Source organism: Stegastes partitus, unplaced genomic scaffold (assembly GCF_000690725.1).
Source record: "Stegastes partitus isolate 25-593 unplaced genomic scaffold, Stegastes_partitus-1.0.2 Scaffold102, whole genome shotgun sequence".
Classification (NCBI taxonomy): Eukaryota; Metazoa; Chordata; class Actinopteri; family Pomacentridae; genus Stegastes; species Stegastes partitus.
Window position 1 is genome coordinate 795,336 of NW_007577833.1, and position 21,277 is coordinate 816,612.

Consider the following 21,277-nt stretch of genomic DNA (forward strand, 5'->3'; position numbering starts at 1 on the left):
GTTAAAACTGGAACTCCCCGTGGCTCGCTTTTATTTCAAAGGGAACCTATGGGCACCCTTTGAAGAACCATACTGATCTGAACAATGGATGGATTTGTTTGACTAAGTTGGGTGACGATTACTGCAGTGCATCTGCATTATCTATTTATAAATCAAAAATTTTACTTGAACCAGTAACTTTCTGTTCCGAGTTGCTTATTGGTTTAACATGTTAGTAGCTGTTCTGCGGACGTCTCTGATGACTCTTGATGTTGAGCCATATCAAACAGCTTTAGTACTGAGTTTGATGAGTCAACATTACATCGTAGACCACACGATTTCCTGCAGAAGAGGTATAAAATAACACAATGATGCTATACAAAACTTTAACATTCACTACTCTTAAAATATTTAAATAGTATAGCAAAATTGTTAACCATGTTTTTGGTACGGTTCTATGTGACATAGTAGTACTGTAGTATATCCGTATTATAGTATTAATATGTTGTTATATAGCATGATTGAACAGTAATAATTAACCAACACACCACCAAAACACCACACACAGTGATAAAATCTTTCTTCACATATATTTTATAACATTTTGAAGTACATTAAGTACATTTTAGAAATAGAAGCTACAGTTTATAAAACCTTTCCAGCAGAAATCATTGATGGGCCAGCATCAGCCTTGTTTTTTTCTCTAGCAGACAGGTCTATTTTATATATATATATATATAAAAAGAATACAAAATAAAAACAAACAAAACAAAAAAATCGCTACATTATTTTGTCCTGCGCTACCTTTAAATTCCCATGAAAGCACCAGCTGTCTGCATCTCTTGTCTTTTATAAAATATAAATTATTGAAAAATATTCAAATGTTTGTGAACTAAATACAATAAAAATGATCTCATAACAAAAATACAGAGACACTATAAAATATACAAAAAAAAACAACATCCAAGACAATAAGGTTTTCCTTCTGAATCCATTCTGAGATATGCATATGCCACAAAATATTGGTGTGTTTACACTTGCCTGACTAAGATTCATTAATACATAAGACCTGCAGTAGATTGTAGTCTCTGACATTTAACAACAGTATACTTTCCTGACAAAATAACTTCCAAAATATTAACATTTTAGGTAATAGAATGTTTTCTTTTAGCACAATAATCTTATGAAGCTGACCATACAAACATTATGACTTTATGCTGGGGGAAAAAAGAAAACATTTTCCATTACAATAATGTTTAAAAATCTGTAAAGCTCACTTTAACACAAAACACTGACATTGGAAAAAAAAAAAAAACCTGAACAAAACAAAAAGCAGTGTTTTGAAACACTGCCATGCACAAAGTGATGAAAATACAGTGCAGCTTATTACTGAACGATCTGTTTAAAATCCAATTCTCTATGGATATGGAACACAAGTTTGTAAGTGGACAAGCTTGTTACCAATCAGACATTGTGAACGTATACAGCATCTTGTGTCTGCACTCAGTGGGAAACCCAAATCAGCAAAGGCATTTCTCTTTGTCCTAAAGCTGTGTGCTTTCCAACATATTAACAAAAGATAAAAGACAACACTTTCCAAACACGTGAGAGATTTCTGGTCCCTGTCTTCTAACATTGTGGACGATACCCGAAGCACCGTGGCCAAAGACCTCACATGGGTTTTGGTTATTATTCCTGCTTTGTCTCTTGCTTATTTGTGTAATCTGGGTCTCAATAAAGCATTATGAAATACAATCTGTACAAATAGACATCTCAAAAAGCTATTTTCATCCATATGGGTAACATTCAGCCACTGTAAACAATAACATTGTATTCTAAGATAATATTCAACTTTGGCATTTCCCATAAGGCCAGTGTACAGCCACTGTTCCCAGTGTTGGGAGGATACTGCTGCCAATTTTAATGTAACCAGTGAATCGTTATGCATGTGCCGAGCAAACTGCACAAATAGGTGGAATCATACATGAGTTACTCATTCTGAGCTGATTATTAGATAAGTAGCACGAAAACCTAAAATTGAAATACATGTCTGCCACTAGTCCTCTATGTCTCAAGCAAGACAACCTGCATTATTTCTGTCAACCATTCTCTATCAGACCTCACAGCGAACTTCACCTGCATCATCCACAGATTCCTTTCAGTCACCTTCATTTATCCCATACAGGGTCTCTACATTTTATTTTGCCTGTCCCTTTTTTGTCTACACTGTACCTTCAATCTATACTGCAGCTGCTTCTTTATGGACAATATGTACTGCATAACAAAAGAAATGACATTCTTAGGATTGTGTAAAATCCCTCCCTCAGCTAATTAACTTGTGATTGTATTGTATGGACAGACAGGACTATTCAAACACTTCTAAAGCAACGCTAACATGGGCAGTGAACTGACAAATGATGCATCTAATCTGTACATTAAATGACTCTTCTTACCAAAGACTCCTGAATTCCCCCACATAGATTGTCTACAGTTTGCTAATACTGGTGGTATATGCAAAAATGCATAAGTTTCAGTCACAATACGTGTCTCTAACAAGGTGGCAAGCATGTACATACAGGTGAAAGCATCAGTTTCAAAAGCAACGGCTACTTTCAGTTGTCTCTCAGACACTCTTGGTATGAGTAATCTCACTAGGTCCTCACACCTCACAAAGCACAGGGCCAGTGTCTATAGTGTTGTCTGATAACGCATCAGCACATTTCAGTTAAAGGCTCCTTTGAGAACTCAACAGTTAAACTTGGCATCTAATGTTTGGTTACACTGTCATACCTTCATCGACAACACGAGAAAAATACTCTTTCTAATATTTTTGTGGTAGGTTTACACTGAGTCTTCTCACCATCAATTATATAATACTGGCTCAAGCATTCGCTCCTTAAACAACAAATTAGGAATGACACTTTTTCTTTTGGTCCTAGCTGAAAACTCTTTCCTTGCCAAAGTAAACAAATATGTAAAGAGTTCGGTTTTTACATTTTGGCAACCATTTTCTTAATGGGAACTTTCCACCTGCTCTGTGTTTAGCCTGAATACACAATGAATCATTTTACTTTGCCCTTTTCCCTCTCTCAGCTCTCTCACACTTTGTGTCTTGGTCCTCTTGCCTCCTCCACTTTGCTACTTAGAACAGAACCTGAACTCTACCCGATAGCGCTTCTTCTGCCTTGAGCTGCTAAATAATACCAGTATATATCACACAAACGCCCATCCACACACATACACACACGCACACGTGCGCGTACACACTTCTCAAATGCAACAGGATATGAATACAGGTTTTTGGCTTCTGTCTTTCTTTTCTAAAATATGGTCTGAGAGACAGGAGCTCAAAGTTGACAAAGACCACAGTCATTAAAAACATTTTGGTCCCCCCAAAAAATGGATTACCAACTCTATCAAACAGTTAAGACCACTTTTTGAGCCTCAGTCCATGTGGCTCCTTAACTTTTGTCTTGGGTTCCTTTTTCATATCTGCTTTCACTCGTCCGTATCAGGCTTTACATCCAACATTGCATGCAGCTCTTCAGGAGTGTACCCCAGCAGGCTTTTCAAGTCACAGACAAAGCGGTAGACGTAGCGTTTCCCAGATGTCTTGTGGATGATATTCTTGTCATAGTAGTAACGTAGGCCACGGCTCAGCTTCTCATAATTCATCTTGGGCTTGTTTTTTCTTTTGCCCCACCTCCGAGCAACCTGAATCAGCACAGGGCACAAGCGTGTCAAGACGAGCCGTAGACAGTCACGACATGAGGAAGTTATTCAGCATTAGTATTTAAAAACTAAGAAACAGCATTCACTAAACAACTAACACTACTTTGATTTATATTTTAAGTTAATTTAAAAGCTCCAATAAAATATCAAATATACTCCTCTAAAAATACGAATGGAGCTAAACAAAACATGCAACTGTTTTCACAAAGAAGACATCTTGTTCATCTGGCTAACAACTTAGGACCTCCCAGCCCGTGTGACGGTGACCAGCAGGTCACAACCTCTCACCTCATCTGGGTCAGAAAGCTTGAACTCCCAGCCATCGCCTGTCCAGCTGATGAAGGACTGGCAAGACTTGTCGGTCAGCAGCTCCAGAAGAAACTGCCACAGCTGGATGGGGCCACTGCCTGTAGAGCAGATGGGAGACACAGATAGATAGAGAGAGAAGGTGTTCATTTACACATATAGATGGCACATTGTTAATTGTACAGATGTTGACTGGAGTGGGGAACTACTGAAGTAAGCATGCATTCAGGACAAAAAGATCCAGTTTTAGGGAAGTTTTAAAGTACTTTATTATTAGTTTGAAACCCTCAACTATTTGATTACAAATTATGATAGACTGCATCAATAGTCAGAATACCTGCAGAAAACGTAAATTAGATTACAAACTTATACATTTTAGAACCATGCACCATTTGTTAATTCACTGCAGTGCAAGAGAAATGAACTGCTTCTGTAAGAAATAAAAGAATCCAAAGTCAAAATGAGTTCTGTATCTCTACACTGTGAACTTGTGCTACATATGAAAGTGTTAAATATTCGTGCCAATTATTCACTTGTGTCTGAAGAGGGACAAAGTAAACCTTCTAATCTGGGTCAGACTGAAGTACAGCAGTGGAACCAAATGTCCTCCTAAATACAACAGTCCCATTCATCATGTATTCCCTTGTCTGCCAGTTGCCCTGTGCAGTATGTGAATCTAGAGTCTGTGTCTGTATGAGTTCCATACTGGTGAAATCACTATTTTAAAATAAGAGGGGCTGCCTTCAGAGTTCAGCAGCACATCTATGGGACTTGAATACAGACTGTGTGTGTTGTAGAAGGAGAAAGCACAGTTGCTAAGTCATCTGTAATGTTATAATGTGAAGCATTTTTCAAGAATAAAGAGTAATATAATAACCTGTTAAAATCTCATTTCAGTGTTATTAAACAGCTCATGAAAAAAGGAGGGAGAGAAGAACAAAGGCAATCCAAAAAAAAAAAAAAAGCTGGTTTTGTCTCTGAACTAGATTCACTGCAATACACTTTGATCGTGTGGTTTTTCAGCATATGCACGAACCCACTCACTTTTAAGGCACACATGTTGAAATCACACCTGCCTATGCAGCACACCGCCTCAGCAAAAAGTCACCTCTCTCGAGTGCCTCAGAAAACCAAATGTACCCTTATACAACACAAACAAAAGCTTTCAGGGAAACAGATGTGTGGGCTGAACACTTGAAATGGCATCTCAGAGCCCTCTTTACTCTGACTAGGATTGAAGAAGATGCATGACAACAGCCACTCCAAGGTTTGGGAAATGAGCGCCTCTGTAACACTGGGTCTCTTTCAGACAGAAAGCTTTCGGCTCGCATTCCAAAAGTCTGTTACTGTAACGCAGAGCCCACTTATGGGTGATGCCAGGCCCCCTGTGCTCTCACGCCAGAATGTAGGCAACCCCTTTAAATTTATTCTTTTTTTTAAGTTTCCAAAAATATGTTACAATCTTTGTGCACAATGGGCCTCATTGAAAAGCATAGTGTGGCAAAAGGGAGGGTTGGGTGAGGGCCCACGCTTAGCACTGTTAAGTATCTAATCCATGGCAAACAAATGATGTGCTATGAGTGCTGAGCATATAGAGCGACAACAAAAAAAAGCTTTGTTCTTACATGTTATATGACTTAAACAATGAGTTAGAATTTTTTGTATTTTTTGAACTTCACTAAATCTAGTTGCAATGCAAATAAAGCCCGTTTGTGTATTTTTTGTATTTGTGAGAAAGAGAGGTGCAAAGTATTATGATAAAGATTGAGAGTTCACCATGGTGTAAGACTGCCTGATGTTACTGCAGACAGAGGTGTAAATGCTGAATTGTCACAGGAAACCACGCAGATGACAACTGGAGCTTCACTTATCTCTCTGCAGCCTTATCAGGCTCCCTGTCCTCGCTACAAGTGTCACCTGTCACCCTGTGACTGGGACAGGAAGCCGAGCAGAGCAAGCTGTCAAGCTGCCATAAAAATCTTGTTGGAATTGTACAAAAGCCCGTTTCTTTATTTGAGGTTTGATTCCTTTTTTTCTCCCCCTCCTTTTTGATTGAGGTCTCTCTTTTCTATCTCCATTCCTTCGTCCACCCACACATATGCGCGCACACAGACATGCACACACAAAAATGCTTCCATCTCTGAAGGGCTACTCTCTCTTTACACTACTCTTTAAAATAGCAAGGACAAGAAAAGGCTGCCGGATATTTTTTGCTTTCAGGAAAATTGGGGGAGTTATGGTGTGATTTTTTTCATCTTTCCCCTTTTCCATTGTGTAAAAGCTCAAATGGAAGGCTTTTCTCCTCAGTGAGAACACATTACTATGCATTAAGTTGAAAACTGTTGCCAGGCTTTGGAGCTCTGTCATGTTGTAAAAACTGACGCATAAATGTCAGCTGTCAAAACTAAAGCGGTAAATGGAGTCAGAATGTCGTAACGCACATTTGCAACAGTGCAGGAGGAGCATATTTCCAAATATCCAACTATAGCTTGTTTAAAAACTGTTTGTGTGATATATTATCCTTTGCATACATTTATTTTTAGTCTGCTGGTTTGGTTAAACATGGTGCAGGGAGAAGTACAGCTCTAATGTTTCAAAAGGGGCTTTGTCTTAGACTTCATTACTTGATTATAAATACATTATGACATCTTTCCATTCCATCATTACAAATGAACAACTCATTGTTCTGTAGGTGGCTTTTGAACTAATAACCATGCAGATGACCAATTAACTTTTGCATACCAACATTGAGGCAGTCTGTTGAGATCTGATGTATGTTTGTTCGTGATGTCAAAAAAAAAAAAAAAAAAAAGCTTGGATTTCCCCTTTTCTAATGCTGGCAATCTTGCAGCCTTGTGACTATAATTTAAGCAAGACTGTAAAAGTCCCAAACACTTTGTTGCTAAGAGGCACTTCAACGGTTCTTACAATCTCATTTTAAACTGAAACATTTTCAACTAAACCATTTAATAACGACCAAAAAGGTTTAATATTTATTTTTAAAGTGCCAAATATAATTCGATAGGTATCCTCCTTTAATGTGATAGGCAGCTAACACAATGCCGAAATCACTTTCAAATCCTTTCTGTTAGTTTAGTACAATTACAAGTAGTATTTATTGCTCAGTGTTAACATACACATCCCTGTGAACTGCTAAAAGTAGAAACTGCAGAAGTTTTTACTTGTTATTTTTTTTCTTTTCAAAACCAAAAACCATGACAGATGCTAAAATAGTGCATTCACTTCAGAGGTGCTTGCAAATATCTCAACATCTCATTGAACTTGAAGAACATACATCCACCAGCTTTTTGAGCATGTATGAATACGAAGATGCTTGGTGAGATGAAGAGATAATTTTACTCTGGTGTTATGTGCAGGGGCAGGCATAATTTCTATGTTTCAGCAGCGTTGCTAGGACGACCTGGAAAAAATAGGTTGAGATGCGGGCTGCAGATAACAACGAGGTAGATGAGATGTGAAGACAGAACAAGAGAGCGAGCGAGTGAGAGAGCGAGAGAGAGAGACAGAGAGAGAGAAAGGAAGAAAAAAGGAGACATGAGCAAAATCTATTTTGTTTCCTGTGATGTGCATAAGTTGGGCTGCCTGGGTAAAAGGCTTTTTTCTCTCTCTTCAGTCTAAAAGTGGTGCATTAAGGCGGCCCCACATCTGGGGCTTTTGCAGAGCTTCAACAAGTGTGTTACATCTGTGCACTGAATGTTAGCCTTTATTTAAGTGACAATAGAAAAAAGATAAAAAATAAATTATACAAGTAAATGAATCATCGAGGTTGCTTTTCATAAATCTTTTTCTTAAAGTCTACTGATAGCATGCAGACACTACAACAAATGATAATACTCCAACATTATTCTTTAAATGAACCCCTTGCCATGTTTTGGTATGCGCTTGTAAGAAATATCTGCCATGAGAATGGTCTGCAAAATGCCGAAGCATTTTTCAACGTAGGCTTGTACAAAATCGGCACAAAACAGTATGACGTCTAGAGATCTTACCTGTGTATCCTGCCAGTGCCGCTGCAGGGATGACAGGTTTATCCTTGCTGAGGTCTGAGCGCTCCCTCACATAGTCTTTGAAAGTGCCCTTGGGCTTGTGGCCATGCAAGGCAGTGGGGTAGTCTTCTGAGTCAAAGCTGTCATATGACGGTACCCGCTGCAGGCTGCTGAATGAAGACTGGCTGCTCCACGACTGGGTCAATCGGTCACAGCTCTCAAAGCTCTCGATGCTCTCAAAGGAGTCCTGGCCTCCAAGCTTACCTGTTGAAGGAAGGACGAGAAACAAAATGGCAAGAAAGACAAAAAAAAGTGCCGTTAGAGAAGAGTCACTTTCTTAAAAACATTAACAAACTCTTTATTGAAGCCTAATTTGAGAAATGACAAAAATGGACATGTAGCAGTTTTTTAGTTGTTAAAAGTTTTCTGAAGCATGTTACAAAGACATATGAAAGTAACCACGGCACCTCAGCAGTAAACTACGGTGCTTCTCACCAAGCTATATTGTTCTGAACTGTGCCACATCTCTGCATTTCACTTTCACAAGCACCATTTGGATTTGATTTTAAATGGAAGACAATCGCACAAATTGTCTTGCTATTTTTGGCCTTGGGAAAGATAAGAGGAATCTTTCAATGCTAAGTAATTAACAAATGACAGATAATGCAGTGCCTTCTACTGATGCTGAATTCTTCAACTGCTAAAATTGAAGCCACATGTCAGTTATCAGTTGTGCTACAAAATACTTTCCCACGTTGGGGGAGCACAACACAATGCTCAAAAAGCCTGGTATGTGTGATGCATGGGGATTGGACTTCAAACCTTGCAGGCAAATGCTTAAAGCAGCAGTGGAAGGAGGCTTGTATAGTGTACATGGCACATGCTATTCATTTATACAGCTGTGGATTTGCGAGAAGAAAATCCTAGCTTTATGGCTCTAAATGTAAACCATGCTGCTAATTCCTCTGTAAACTATCACTGGGAGAGAAAACAAGCCTGTGCATTCAGAAAAGCAAACAGTTTCATGAGAAAACCCCACGCTTGCTAGCTGAGGATGACACCTCTATCTCCTTACCCAGAATGTTAAGGTTGAGTCGAGGAAAAGAGGCCAACATAAACAAGAAAAAAAAAAAACTTTCTTGAAGGTTACACCACTTCAACTGTTTTACATAAAGGACGGGCGGCAAGAAGAGAACACATTGTGGCTTTGGTTCGTGTATCACTCTGACAAAAACAATAGAGTTTTCTTTTTTTCCCAACCCAGTCTAGAGTGTGTGAGGCAGGTTTGCTTGAACCACAAACCAACCAGAGGGCCTGCTTTTCTTCTCTTCTAATACATGCACACTGATGTGGCATGACAAGATTCTGGTAGCTTCAGCACAATCACACGCAGACAAACACCCACAGAAACCTGTAACATTTACGTGCACTCACACAAGCGCATGCATGCAAATTTCGAAGCACACGTAGAAGTTGTCTATCCAAGCAATCTGATGAGAACAATATTAATGCAGCATATTTTTCACTGCAATGCATGTCCAGGCTAGTCGTATATTCTCAAGATTTTCTGAAATCTCAGCTATATTCCTATAAATGTAGTGTATGACCCCCTCACCTCTGCTGAGGCGTCCCACACACATGTTGTCAGGGGATACCACCTCCTGCTTGACAGTAAAATAGTCCCCCTGCATGGAGTTGAGGGCTGTGTCCCGTAGAATGACAGCAGGGTATTCACTCTCATACTTGAGTGTCAGCAATTCCTCCGAGCTGATGGGATGAAGTGTCTGGTAGGACTCCGTGATGAAGCCAGGCTCTGAGTATTCAGAAGGAGGGACACACTGAGCATGCTCAACACCATAGCCTGGAGACACAAAGGGAAATGAGTGTAGATAGAAAGCAGAGAAGGAAAGCAAAGAGCAAAACAGAGGAGGCAGATCAATCTTAGAAGAGCGGAGTCATTATCCCTCTTGTGCTGAACTGCTGCCCAAATGCTGTGTGAATATCTAGTGTGTGAATAGTCCATAATAAAATACAGCCTTGAGTGTATAAAATGAATCTTGTAGATTTTAAGAAAGAATACTGATTAGACCTAACATCAGTAAACCTTACTGTGATACCATTTTATTTTTCTAAGGTCTCTTGTCAGTATGCTATCTATAGTAGCAAAGATACACAAGGGGTCAATATTCCAAAACTAAGTGCATAACTAAAAACAATCTCATCCATTTTCTAACAGTGCATCCAAATATGTCAAACTTCTGAACCCCAAAATCCACAGGGGGATTTGAAAGGCATGATGTCTTTTTAAAAAAATGCCACAATTGCGCCATTTTTCAAAGCTAGCAACTGTTTCAATGGAAATAATTATCAGGTTATTAACTTTCCAACAGTCCTTCAATAACTGATCTGTGGGTTCTGTTGGTAAAAATAACCAAATCTAAGCTTAACATAATGTAATAATATAATATGTCTCAATTTAAAAATTGCTCTTACAAGACCCTGAAAAAAACTAAAACATCTACTCTCCTCAGCGAAACTGTGAAGTCATGAGGGATTCTCTGTGACCAGCAGTCATATGACAATGATTCTGATACTTCTCAACTCAACTACATACTGTCTTTACACAGAGCAGATAGGAGACAAGTATGGGAACAAATTAGAGTGTAAGTAGTAAAGCATCTACGGTATGTTGAGTCACAATTTTTTTTTTTTTTCAGTATTAGTAACACCTGCGGGCATGTGGAAAAAATATTGCACATTCATTCAGAGGGTTAATTCACAACACTGAACCACTCCTTCCTTCAGTATTTCCATTCACATCTTAAGCATGTGCCTTATGCTATTAGACAGAGTGACTGACAAGGACTGTGATGAGTACTTACTGACAAAATAGTCTGAGGTATAGCGGGATTCCTGGAAGTTGGAGGTCAGTCCATTGATGGGGTAATGCTTTGTATCCTCTTCATGAAAAATAGATAGAGTCAGTGACCTCGTCATTGATTTCATGTATCATGTAACTGCATTCAGCATTATCAAAAATTAATGACCTGAGCTAAATTGTATCTTCCTGTTTGGCTCCTGTTTCAAAAGCAAATGCCAACAGAGTCCTAAATTGGAGTAAACAGTGATATAAGCTTCTGTGGTGAGAGTTTCTCTCACTGCAAATGACTGAGGTTTAAAAAAATAAATCATCCCATCACCTTTAGTCTTTTAATTAGTCTTAGAATTAGAAAATATACATGTTAATTTGTCTTCAGATTTCTGTGGCCTTACCTTTCTGAAGCATTTCTAAATGTTCCCAAAGGATGTCACCCACAAAGTCAGGTGCTAAGTCCAAGAAGCGCTCCTTCCCCATTGCACACAGGCTGGCTCCGTTCATGCCAAATTTGTCAAAGTCAACGTTTTTCAGACTGAACTCATTCACTGTCCACGTTAGCCACTCAGCCACATGGTTTTCTGTCCATTGTCTGGGGTCTAAAAAGATATACAATTGATGATTGTTACATTTACTGTTAAATAATGAGGCGTATATCCTACACATATTTATTCAAACTTTCATGATAACAGTTGAGATTGAGTATTCACCTTTCTAGTTTTAACATCCTGAACTGCAGCACCAACTGTCACTCAACAATCAACAATGAAGGAAGCAGTGAATATGAACAGCAGCGGTAATGAAAAGCCAAAACCATAGTTTGCAGATATAGTACGATTACATAGAAACACCAAAAGTCCTGCTGTTTGCAAACAGCATGAAGCAGCTCTGTGGTTGTTTTAGTTGACAATACTAACTCATTATTTCACTGTCTGTCTCTATGTCTAGATTCTCTTGATGCTGCAGTCAGTCAGTCTGCCCAGATTGAAATGTACAGTATATAATGTAAGGCAATTTCTGGAATGACTGGGTGTCTCCTGCTTTTCAGTCAATCTTGCAAGGAGATGCCTTCACTTCATGCTTTAAAGTAATGTGAAAGGACCTGACATGTGACACACTGAAGCAGTTTTGATGGCTCATGCTTTCACTGATGAGATTTGATTTTCAGAATGAAAATGTTAACAGGAACAAATTAGAATATGAGCAGTTCTTACCTTTGGGAATACCCAGTCGCTGCTGTTCTTTTGTAAAGCCACTGAAGGTGGCCTTCAGAGCCTGAGACATCATCTCTTTACTTCCAGGAGTTAGCAGGGGAACATCTCCACACTCCGGATCTGTCAATCAAAAATTACAAAGAATATTAGTTACAATATTATTTGTCTAATCTGTTTCATTGGAGGTTTGAGAATTGCAAATATGCTCAAAGTATATAGTTGCTTACATTTTTATTGACAACTCAAGCTACAGCAATGCATCCTGTATTATCTCTTATGTCGCTACCGCTTACTGAATGGAAAATTGAGTTAAGACAGTGAGGGGGTGGGAAACAATGTCTTGTGAATGTGGTTCAGTTAGATATTCACACAAATACACACATGCATCTGCACATACACAAACTAAATCAACACAGTTATATCTACCGTGATCAACAACAGGGTTCAACAATTACATTCTGTCTAGACAGACCCTGTCTCCATATCAGATCCAATCTATTTAAATAAGAACTGTCACAGCTTTGGATCTGATCTATTTAAAATTTGACATAACACTGCATATATGCACATCAGTTTTGAATGAAATGCACATATGCAGACTTTGGTGGAATAGCAGGTAATTCACTGTTTTGTTTTTTTTTTTAGCAGTCTTTAAATTAAAATAGTGTTGTGCAGGTGGTTTTTAAACATTTTCATTTCTACAGCTGTCTATAGTTTCTGGTACTGACAGGATTCTTTGACAAATCTCACATTAAAACAGGCAGGTGAGTTTATTTACCAACAATTCAAACACTACCCTCTCTTCTCCCTGCACATCCTGGGTGGGAGAGCAGCGCCTGGTGCCCATTAATGACACGATGACCCCTGCTAGCCCCCCTACCATGTTGCCCCGACACAGTGGGCCTACTGTCAGAAGACCAAGCATGGGGTCAAACATTCTGACAGGTCAAAGGTCAAGGGATGAGGTGATGTCACTGTCGCTGCTGGCGGGTGGCTAGGGGAGTTGGGGGTGGGCTGTCTCGAGGGTTTCTATCATACACTAGGGTTACTGTTGCCGTCTCACAGCCAGTGGGCACCCAGTGGGGAACAGAGCTGCCTTTGATGGCTTTAAACAGTGCCTGATGACTCGCACTCTTCTAATTAGATTGACCAGGCTGCAGAGTGTGGGATACAGAGACAAAGCAGGGGAGATGATGAGGGGAGTAGGGAAAAGACCCCCAGGCCTTTAACACTGGAATAGACTGCAAAAACCCAAGACTCAACAAATGACTTGTAAACAGACAAGAAAAGGCCCTCAAAGACGTACAATTAACTGACATGTGCCCACACTCATTTACACAACAAAGGACGACATCGATCATAATCTGCTTGTGTGCAGTCTGACATAATTTCATTATCTTGCTTGATCAATTCTGGGGAGGTAACGTGTATAAGTCAAAACTTAGACACCACAACAGCGGTGTTAGGAGGTTATCATGCACACAGAATGAAGGCCACAACTTTTGCGGCATGTCTATCTCTTTAGTATATCTTTCTTGACTCTCTCCATTGCACACCAGTTAAAATTGTTAATAATCAGATCACAGAAGGCTTAGGCTGAAGTCAAATTAGCTATAAGGAAAAGTTGTGTCACTCCAGTCACAGCACTACTATTCGGCGAACCCAGATGTGCTGGCATCTCCGAAGGCTGGCGGTTTAATCTGCCAGCAGTGCACTGGGGCAACATACAGTTCATGCTTGTTTTCACCACTCGCTGACGTCTCGACCTCGTCTGGAATGCACAGCAGCTGTCCCTCCTTCGCCCATGCAACCAATGTCTGTCTGGCTGTTTGTAAAATTAGGTCTCCCAGTTTCTTCTTTTTTTTTTCCTGTCTTTGGGTCTTTTTCCCTCTTTTTTTCTCTCTAAAGAAAGAAACCTCACAACAGATTCGAGTCAGACAGGAGCTTTTTGGTTCTTCATGTGATTCAATTAGGCCAGTAATATTGTATTGCTCTTCGTTGCACTGGTGAACAAACAGAAAGTTAACCATTCCATTCAGAACTAAAAGCAAGGTTGAAGAGCTGAGATAAACATTGTTTTACAGTCTCACATAAGACCTCCGTTAAACTCATTTGGCACATCAAAATAAGCCATGCACTTTCACAATAAAAATACGACCTGAGCAAGATGTCTTTGTGTAAAGTTGCCCCTGACAGCAAGGTTGCCGAGGCTTCTACCAAGCTCATTTTTCTTTTAAGTACTGTTGCTGGTGCAAAAACGTGCATGTTGCAAATGGCTGCAAACTGAGATGGGACTGGGGCTCAGACAGTCTGCGCTTTGATGTGAAGGCAAAAGCAAAATGTGGCAGTTTATTTAAACTGGATCGAGTGGAGTTTGTCTGCACTTTCGAACCGTTTACGCCCCTCCCTCCCCATCGCTTTTATCAACCCGTGTACTTGCCCACACAAACTTCAACCCACTTTAGCACTAAATCCTGCATCAAAGACACTCAACACCATAACGCATGAGAACTAACATTAGAGCATTCTAAGGAGAAAAATATGTGGACCATGATTACAGAGCAAATTAAAATGTGAACTGCAATTTGTGTAAATTCTTTTGTATTCTATTTGAATTACTTGTTTCTCCTACTTAAAATGAGTTTGAAGTGGGATTTTTGTTTACTATCTTGCAGCAATTGAAAGTGCAACAACTCTCTTCTAAGTTTGAACTGTTAGGTGCAAATGCATGTCAACTAAATATATTACTTTGCTCATGAAATATGCTGTGTGTCTATATATATGATGTTTTCTGATTTGAAAACTTAAAAACATGAAGCAAAGGGCACTGAAACGCTGAAAGGCAAACACTAGACATAAAAGTGAAGTGATAATAGAGCAGTCTCCATGGTGAATGATCCATATGAAAGTTATCTGCGGCAGTGCTAATGTACAATGTGCATCCATTAGCGAGAGAGGCGAGCCTGGATCTAGACAATCTCTAGTAAATGATGAAGTCCTGATACGATTTCAATGCCTGCGAGTCCCATTAGACACAGAATGGTCAGTATGTACTGAGAGTTAGAGCATCCACAAGTCATCACTTTCCACATTAGACGGTATGGGTCTGTCCGCAAAATGAGTCCCATCCACTTAGCTCACAAAATGTGGGAGTGGGTGTAAATCAAACACAACATTATGGCATTCACATTTCAATAACAAGACTCAGACTAAAAAAAGAGCATCTGCACTAAAAAGAAAAGACATGAAACCAATTTCTCTTAATGATGTAGATTGAATAATAAGTCCATCTATTCTGAGAATCACTGATGAAATGAGAACAATGTTTAGTCTGGATTTACAGTAAAAGGTATCGATCAGCCACTCCCCGCCTTGCAATGATATGAGTAATGGAAAAGCTGCTGAGTGCAACGACAATATTTGCCCCCAAGGACTGTCACAGACAGGCTGTGCACCTTTACTGTCCTGCCCTCGTGACTAAGTCCCTACCCAAACCTTAGATGTAGTCTCTGTTTGGCACCTTAGGCTGTTAAACTGACACGCATATAAACACACACACATGAACTAAATTAGCAGCCGTCCTCGCCTGCGCACCAGAGCGTGGGTGTGAAATTGGGATTTTTGCGGCTGGGGCCAAAGTCTATTGGGCTGGAACAGGCACGGCTGGGCAGGGCAGGACGGGGCTGAGGAAGGTAGCAAAGGGAGCATCTTGGGTGGGTGAGGGGTGATTGAGTTGAAAGTGGGGGGTGAGTCACTAGCCGGTAATATGAGCCCATCACAGGACAAGAGAAGCAGGGGTGGGCACAAAGAAAGACACAGACAAATAAATGAATGGGAGGCTTCATAAAGCTCCCTCTCTTCTCCTTGTCTCTGGAGTGACATCACAGTGGGATCAGTGCCATCTCCAAGCCTCTGGCGGAGAGTCAGTTCATTCATAAAGCTTGGACTGCTGCCTCCACTCAGAATGATGCAATGATACAAGCTGAGCAGGCAACCAGACCCAACAAATAAGGGACAATATGTTTTCTATCATGTGATTGAGCTATAAATAGCTCTATAGAGTTCATGAGTGGGAGTGTGTGGAAAAAGAGAGTGGACTGTGACAAAAATGAGGACAGTGTCTAAAAAGGCTATTTACGGCTGGGTTTCTAAGAAGTAAAACACTTAATTAAAAAAAAAAACAGTAATGTATTTATACCAGCATCGAAGTACTTAGCAATTCATATCTCCCACTCTGTGCCATTCTGTGACATAGTGTATGGTGCACTTTTTACGAATATGTGAAAGAGTCAATTTCCTGTGGCTAAGTTGCCACTTCCTGACGGAAGCGAGGTGAGTTGTGGGTTCAGGTGACGGTCAACACTTCATAGCCACCACTAAGGCCTTCCTGAATATCCATACATGCACACAGGTAGGGTCATGAGAAGGTGCACAGAAAAAAAACAGCAGGTCTTGGTTACCAGCCAAAGCCTCATAATCGTTTCTTTAAGGCAGAACAGTCTGCCCACAGCAGACCAGAGGTGACAGTAGTATCAGAGAGGGCCTTTGATGGAGATCCATATCTAGACCCCTGGTCTGGGAACGCAGGGTCATAAACCCGACCAGTATGAAGGGGGTCCATTCAGTGCCACAGGGTGATAAAGTGGTGACTGAGGGCTGCAGCGGAGCACGAGGCAGTGGACAGGGTGGCAGTCTGGTTTTAAGAGGGGCTGCTTGTTCAGTCAGCCACCCTATTTAGATTTCTATCTTAATGCAAAGGACCAGGAACAGAAGTGTAGGCAAAGGCGATGAAGCCAGACCAAGACCTAAGCATGCTCCAATGGAGGACAATGTTAAGCTAAAGTGATCCAGTGCACAAACCGGGACAATCCCACCAACACAGGCAACAGTGCTGAAGTACAAGTTTTATTCTTAGATCTTCACCACTGGCTTCTGGCTGCCCTCCTGAAACACAAGCCTGTGGTGGTGTAAGGCAGCTGTATGGGCCGAAGCCACTACTGCTGACATCTGTCTTTGGCCATGAAAGTGGAGTTGCCCAGGATCATCACCACCACAGACACACTGGCTACCGAAGCAGACAATCAGTCAGACTAATACCCCATGGCTGCCTTTCTGTCTTTCTTTCCTCCACTCTCTCCATCTCTGAAATCATATTAGCTTATGATGTGAAAGTGCATTAACTCTACTGTTTATGCCAAAGTCTCAGCGCTTGATATGACGTTGAGTTTGAAATGATCCGCGCCATCAGCAACAGACGGTGAACATGTTTTCGCTAAAAGCTTGATGAGAATTCTTTCCTATGGAGAAGAACAAGAGAAATGGAGGCAAGTCGTGTTCAGCAGATTTGGCTCCTTGTTGCTCATTTAACTGCCTACAAGCTTTGATGCTCTGTGATCTTAAACAGTGCAAAAAGGCCTAATTTTTAGATATGCCTCAAGTATGAAAGATTGAGCAACAGCAATGTACTTCTCACAACAGTTTATTGCACAACTTTTAAGTTCTCTATTACTTTGAGGACACAATGTGTTGGGAAAAGTTCAAACCCAGTATGAACTAAAATACTGCACTGAAAGTAGAGATCTGACAAATCCCACACAATATGAAGGATGGTTGCAAAGATGTTCAATATTTAAAATGAAAGCAATACTTTGTCCAAAAGGATCCAAGTGTCTTGTTTCATCCATCAATCCCAGCATAGTGGCAAGAAAAACGGAAGTGACAGGCGAGCACTGAATTGGAGAGTGCAGGTGGTTGTAGCCGTATCCAGGCTAGCTGCCCTCCCAGGCTCCATCCCTGTTATAAACAGACATGGGATGCTCTGGGGGAACTGTTTAGGCGTTAAACCAAACACACGACATATCTGACAAACAGTTTACTCTCTGCGTTGCATTTTTTCCGCAAAACATTGTGCCTGCCCCATTTTTAGTCCAAACTGATACATTCCACAATCAGGTTTCTGATATAAGTGTGAATTATGTGGAAAAGTATACAGCCACACATTCACACACATCGATGGGACTGTTTGCTACACTGCCATTCTTTGGAGCAACATGTACACATGTAAGCCTTGTAATGGCTGGGTCTAATTATACCTCATACATATAGAAGAGATTGTTGCTTGTTTGAAGGCAAGCTATGGGCGACAGATGGATACTTGATAAATAAATTCTCCCTAGACCGCAGTGTTTTCATGTTGCGTGCCTCACATTCCACCTCAGTTTTACAATCACTAATGTGCTTCTCACAGCTTTCTTGTTTTCCTCTAATGTGACCAAAAATTACTTGTGGTCTAAGTGGCAAAATGGTTTCAGCTCAGGATGATGAATTACCCCTCTATTTTAAGCTAGGCTCCATGGCTAATAGGAGTATAAAACATCAAACATCTGGCTCCATCTTTTATCTTATTCAGATATGTCTGTTTTTCATGATGACGTGAAACACCTCAGGTTTGGCTGGCTGTGCTGATTAAAAGATATAAACCATGATTTGATAACTGGAAAGTTACACCTTAGTGTTTTGCAATAAAAGATGAAGTGATTTCCGAGACATGAGAGTAAATCTGCCGTTGTGTAAACTCATGCAAACATGTCGTCTTTATCTCCCTCTCTTTAGTTCTCTTTCTTAGACACACACACACACACACACACACACACACACACACAGGCACACACACACACACACAGGCACACACACACCCACTTAACCACGCACAGACAGGCTGTGACTCATTCTATCTAAGAATGACTGGACTTCAGGGGATATCGTGCAGCTTCATTTGAAAATGTGACTGGTCATGATGAAAGCAATGACCGTATCTTGTAAAATTCCTACTCAGTGACTCAACATTTGTCCTCGGTTACCTTGTAACCATGCATAAAACAAATGCTAGTTTTGGGGGAGAAAAAAAAAAACATGCCTCTGTTCAACATTTATGTCAAGCAAAATGATACTTTTCCTCAATGGTGTTTCTGTAACAGAATATTGTCACAGTAAACGCATTGTTTTCTGGATACAGTGTGTGGGCCTTTAGCAGGTGTAGTCAGAACAGGCAACTTGTTTTAATATGTAAAACATAATTGCAGAGGTCAGACAGCTATGTTACACTTTTGCTTCAATGGAAGCTGAAAGTTCAATGGAAGCTTCAATGGAAGCTGAAAGTTACCCTGATTCCTATTCTACTTTGGCAAATATGCCTCCCAGCTCATCCTGAGTACCACAGAGTCACACCTACGCAGAGCCCGCCATCCACACAAACACGCCCTTCTTTATCATTTCTTTGCTTTAGCAGGCCAGTCAATCAATACAGCTCTGATGCTGTAGATCTGGTACACATATAGTGTGTAGCTGTGCCCCATTTGTTCACCTGATGACAAAAGCAGCACGCAACGTATGCTTACTCCAAAAACAGGTGGTGTGCAGTGAACAGAGACAAAAGAGAAAATAAGGGAAGAAAATCTGGAACATACACTGAACAAAATGAGTGGCACGGCCTCGCTGTGAACAGCTGAACATCCGCGGTGAAACGAACCCCCCTGCCTTTCAGGACAGTGAACTGATCCCAAAGCAGGCGTGTTTCTAAACTAGCCCAGTTTCCATTTCATTATAGGAAACACAGCTCCTAAATGTGGTACCATAAAACAGAAACAGAGGACAAAAAAGTTACAAAGCACTCAAAGCAATGTTGAGATGCGTGGGCAGTTGCAGAGCCATTTTAGGGCAGAGTCAAGCCAGTTAGGGGTTCACAGTCAGACTGGTAATGTAGGGAGGGCAGAGGCCTGTGGTGGCAGAAACCAGTAAGCCAGTCAAACAGACGCACAGTCGGATAGCCAGTGGCGTGTGTTGCAGCAGGCGTCTAGCACCATGACTCAGGGATTACGAGCTAGGAATGACTGGGGATGGGACAAAGTGCACTCACCAGGAACTCACTATAGACCACATCAAGGTGTCGTGAGAGAAACTCATGTGGCCAACAGAAAGACATGGAACAGAAGAAGAAAGGGGAAGGAGGGGGGGTGAAAAACACTGGAGAGGAATTGTGTGAGTGGGCGGGTGAATGATTGAAAAGAGTTGCCTGTTAGAAAAAAAAAATGCTTCTTGTTAATCCTCTATTCCCCCAGCCAATGGGCATGTTTTGCTTTGTTTTGGTAGTTGACTTTTTGTGGAATGTGAATAATACAAGAAGCTGTAGAAGATCAGCGGCTAAGAGAGGCTCACTAACCGTTCTGATCAACTATTTACTGCCATCATATTGGACGCACCTTGGCGGGTTCTCAACCTCCCTCAGCTCCAACCCCTCTCTCACCATATGCTTATTATTTAGCAGAGCGTGTATCTGGTGCTAACACGCCTTACTTTATGACTAAGCTTTATAAGCAAAGATTAAGGCGTGTAGTCATCAGGGAAGCGTCAAGAAAGGACCCACGCAGTATAATGGTTTTATATGGGCAACGCAGCAGATGATAGGCTGAATGAAATGGCAATGAATGAAATGCAGACTGAATGGGGGGGATAACCCATTTGATGCAACACAGTGGCATCACTGAGCAGTATGGGAAAGAAAGAATAGACAGGGTCATTGTGGAAATTCACAAACACTCACTTCTTTTGGTATCCACCCAATCTGTTGACAGTTCTGACCGGCATAGGGTGGCCCATTGATGAAGCTGGTATCTGTTGCCCTCTAGGCACAGACATGGCCTGTTCAAACATTACATGTCATATGGGTGATGCACTAAACACTGGACTGACTAATCAAGTTTTGATCTGGCAGACCAGATCGTCCTTAGTTTGACACAGCATACATTAGATGAAAAACTGACCTGTTTGCTTCATTTGGCCCGATTCATTGACAGACCACATCAAGAGAAGCCCAGATCACCCAAACAGTGTTTGCACAGCTGCCAACCAGCCACTCACACTCAAACACTGGCATATATTACACTGTGTTACTGAAGTCGTGCTGACACAAACACACCAAAGCATAAACCTGAAGCTTATGTAACCTGGTGTGTTCTGACACAAGCTGCCCCTCTCCACGCTGTACCAACATGGGAGAAACCATTAAAAAGAAAGTCAGTGAAGTCCTCCTACGAGTCATTCATCTGGCATGACCTGTACATGCTTGTGTGTGCGTGTACTGTATGTGGCAGGCAGGCAGGCAGGCG

At 40.9% G+C, this 21,277-nt stretch overlaps 1 protein-coding gene across 3 annotated transcripts in view; it reads right to left on the minus strand.

Moving 5' to 3' along the window:
- Positions 1–550: 550 nt before the first annotated feature.
- ets1 (v-ets avian erythroblastosis virus E26 oncogene homolog 1) overlaps positions 551–21,277 on the minus strand; it is a 37,950-nt gene continuing 17,223 nt past the window's right edge. For 2 of the 3 annotated variants that reach the window (XM_008277599.1, XM_008277601.1), the window contains 7 exons: positions 12,114–12,233; positions 11,298–11,498; positions 10,907–10,984; positions 9,640–9,885; positions 8,028–8,288; positions 4,000–4,118; positions 551–3,693 (listed from right to left, as the gene is read on the minus strand). In XM_008277599.1, the coding sequence (XP_008275821.1) occupies positions 3,478–3,693; positions 4,000–4,118; positions 8,028–8,288; positions 9,640–9,885; positions 10,907–10,984; positions 11,298–11,498; positions 12,114–12,233 (1,241 nt within the window). In that variant the 3' untranslated portion in view covers positions 551–3,477. The remainder of the gene's footprint in view (positions 3,694–3,999; positions 4,119–8,027; positions 8,289–9,639; positions 9,886–10,906; positions 10,985–11,297; positions 11,499–12,113; positions 12,234–21,277) is intronic. The other variant, XM_008277600.1, reaches the window with a different exon arrangement.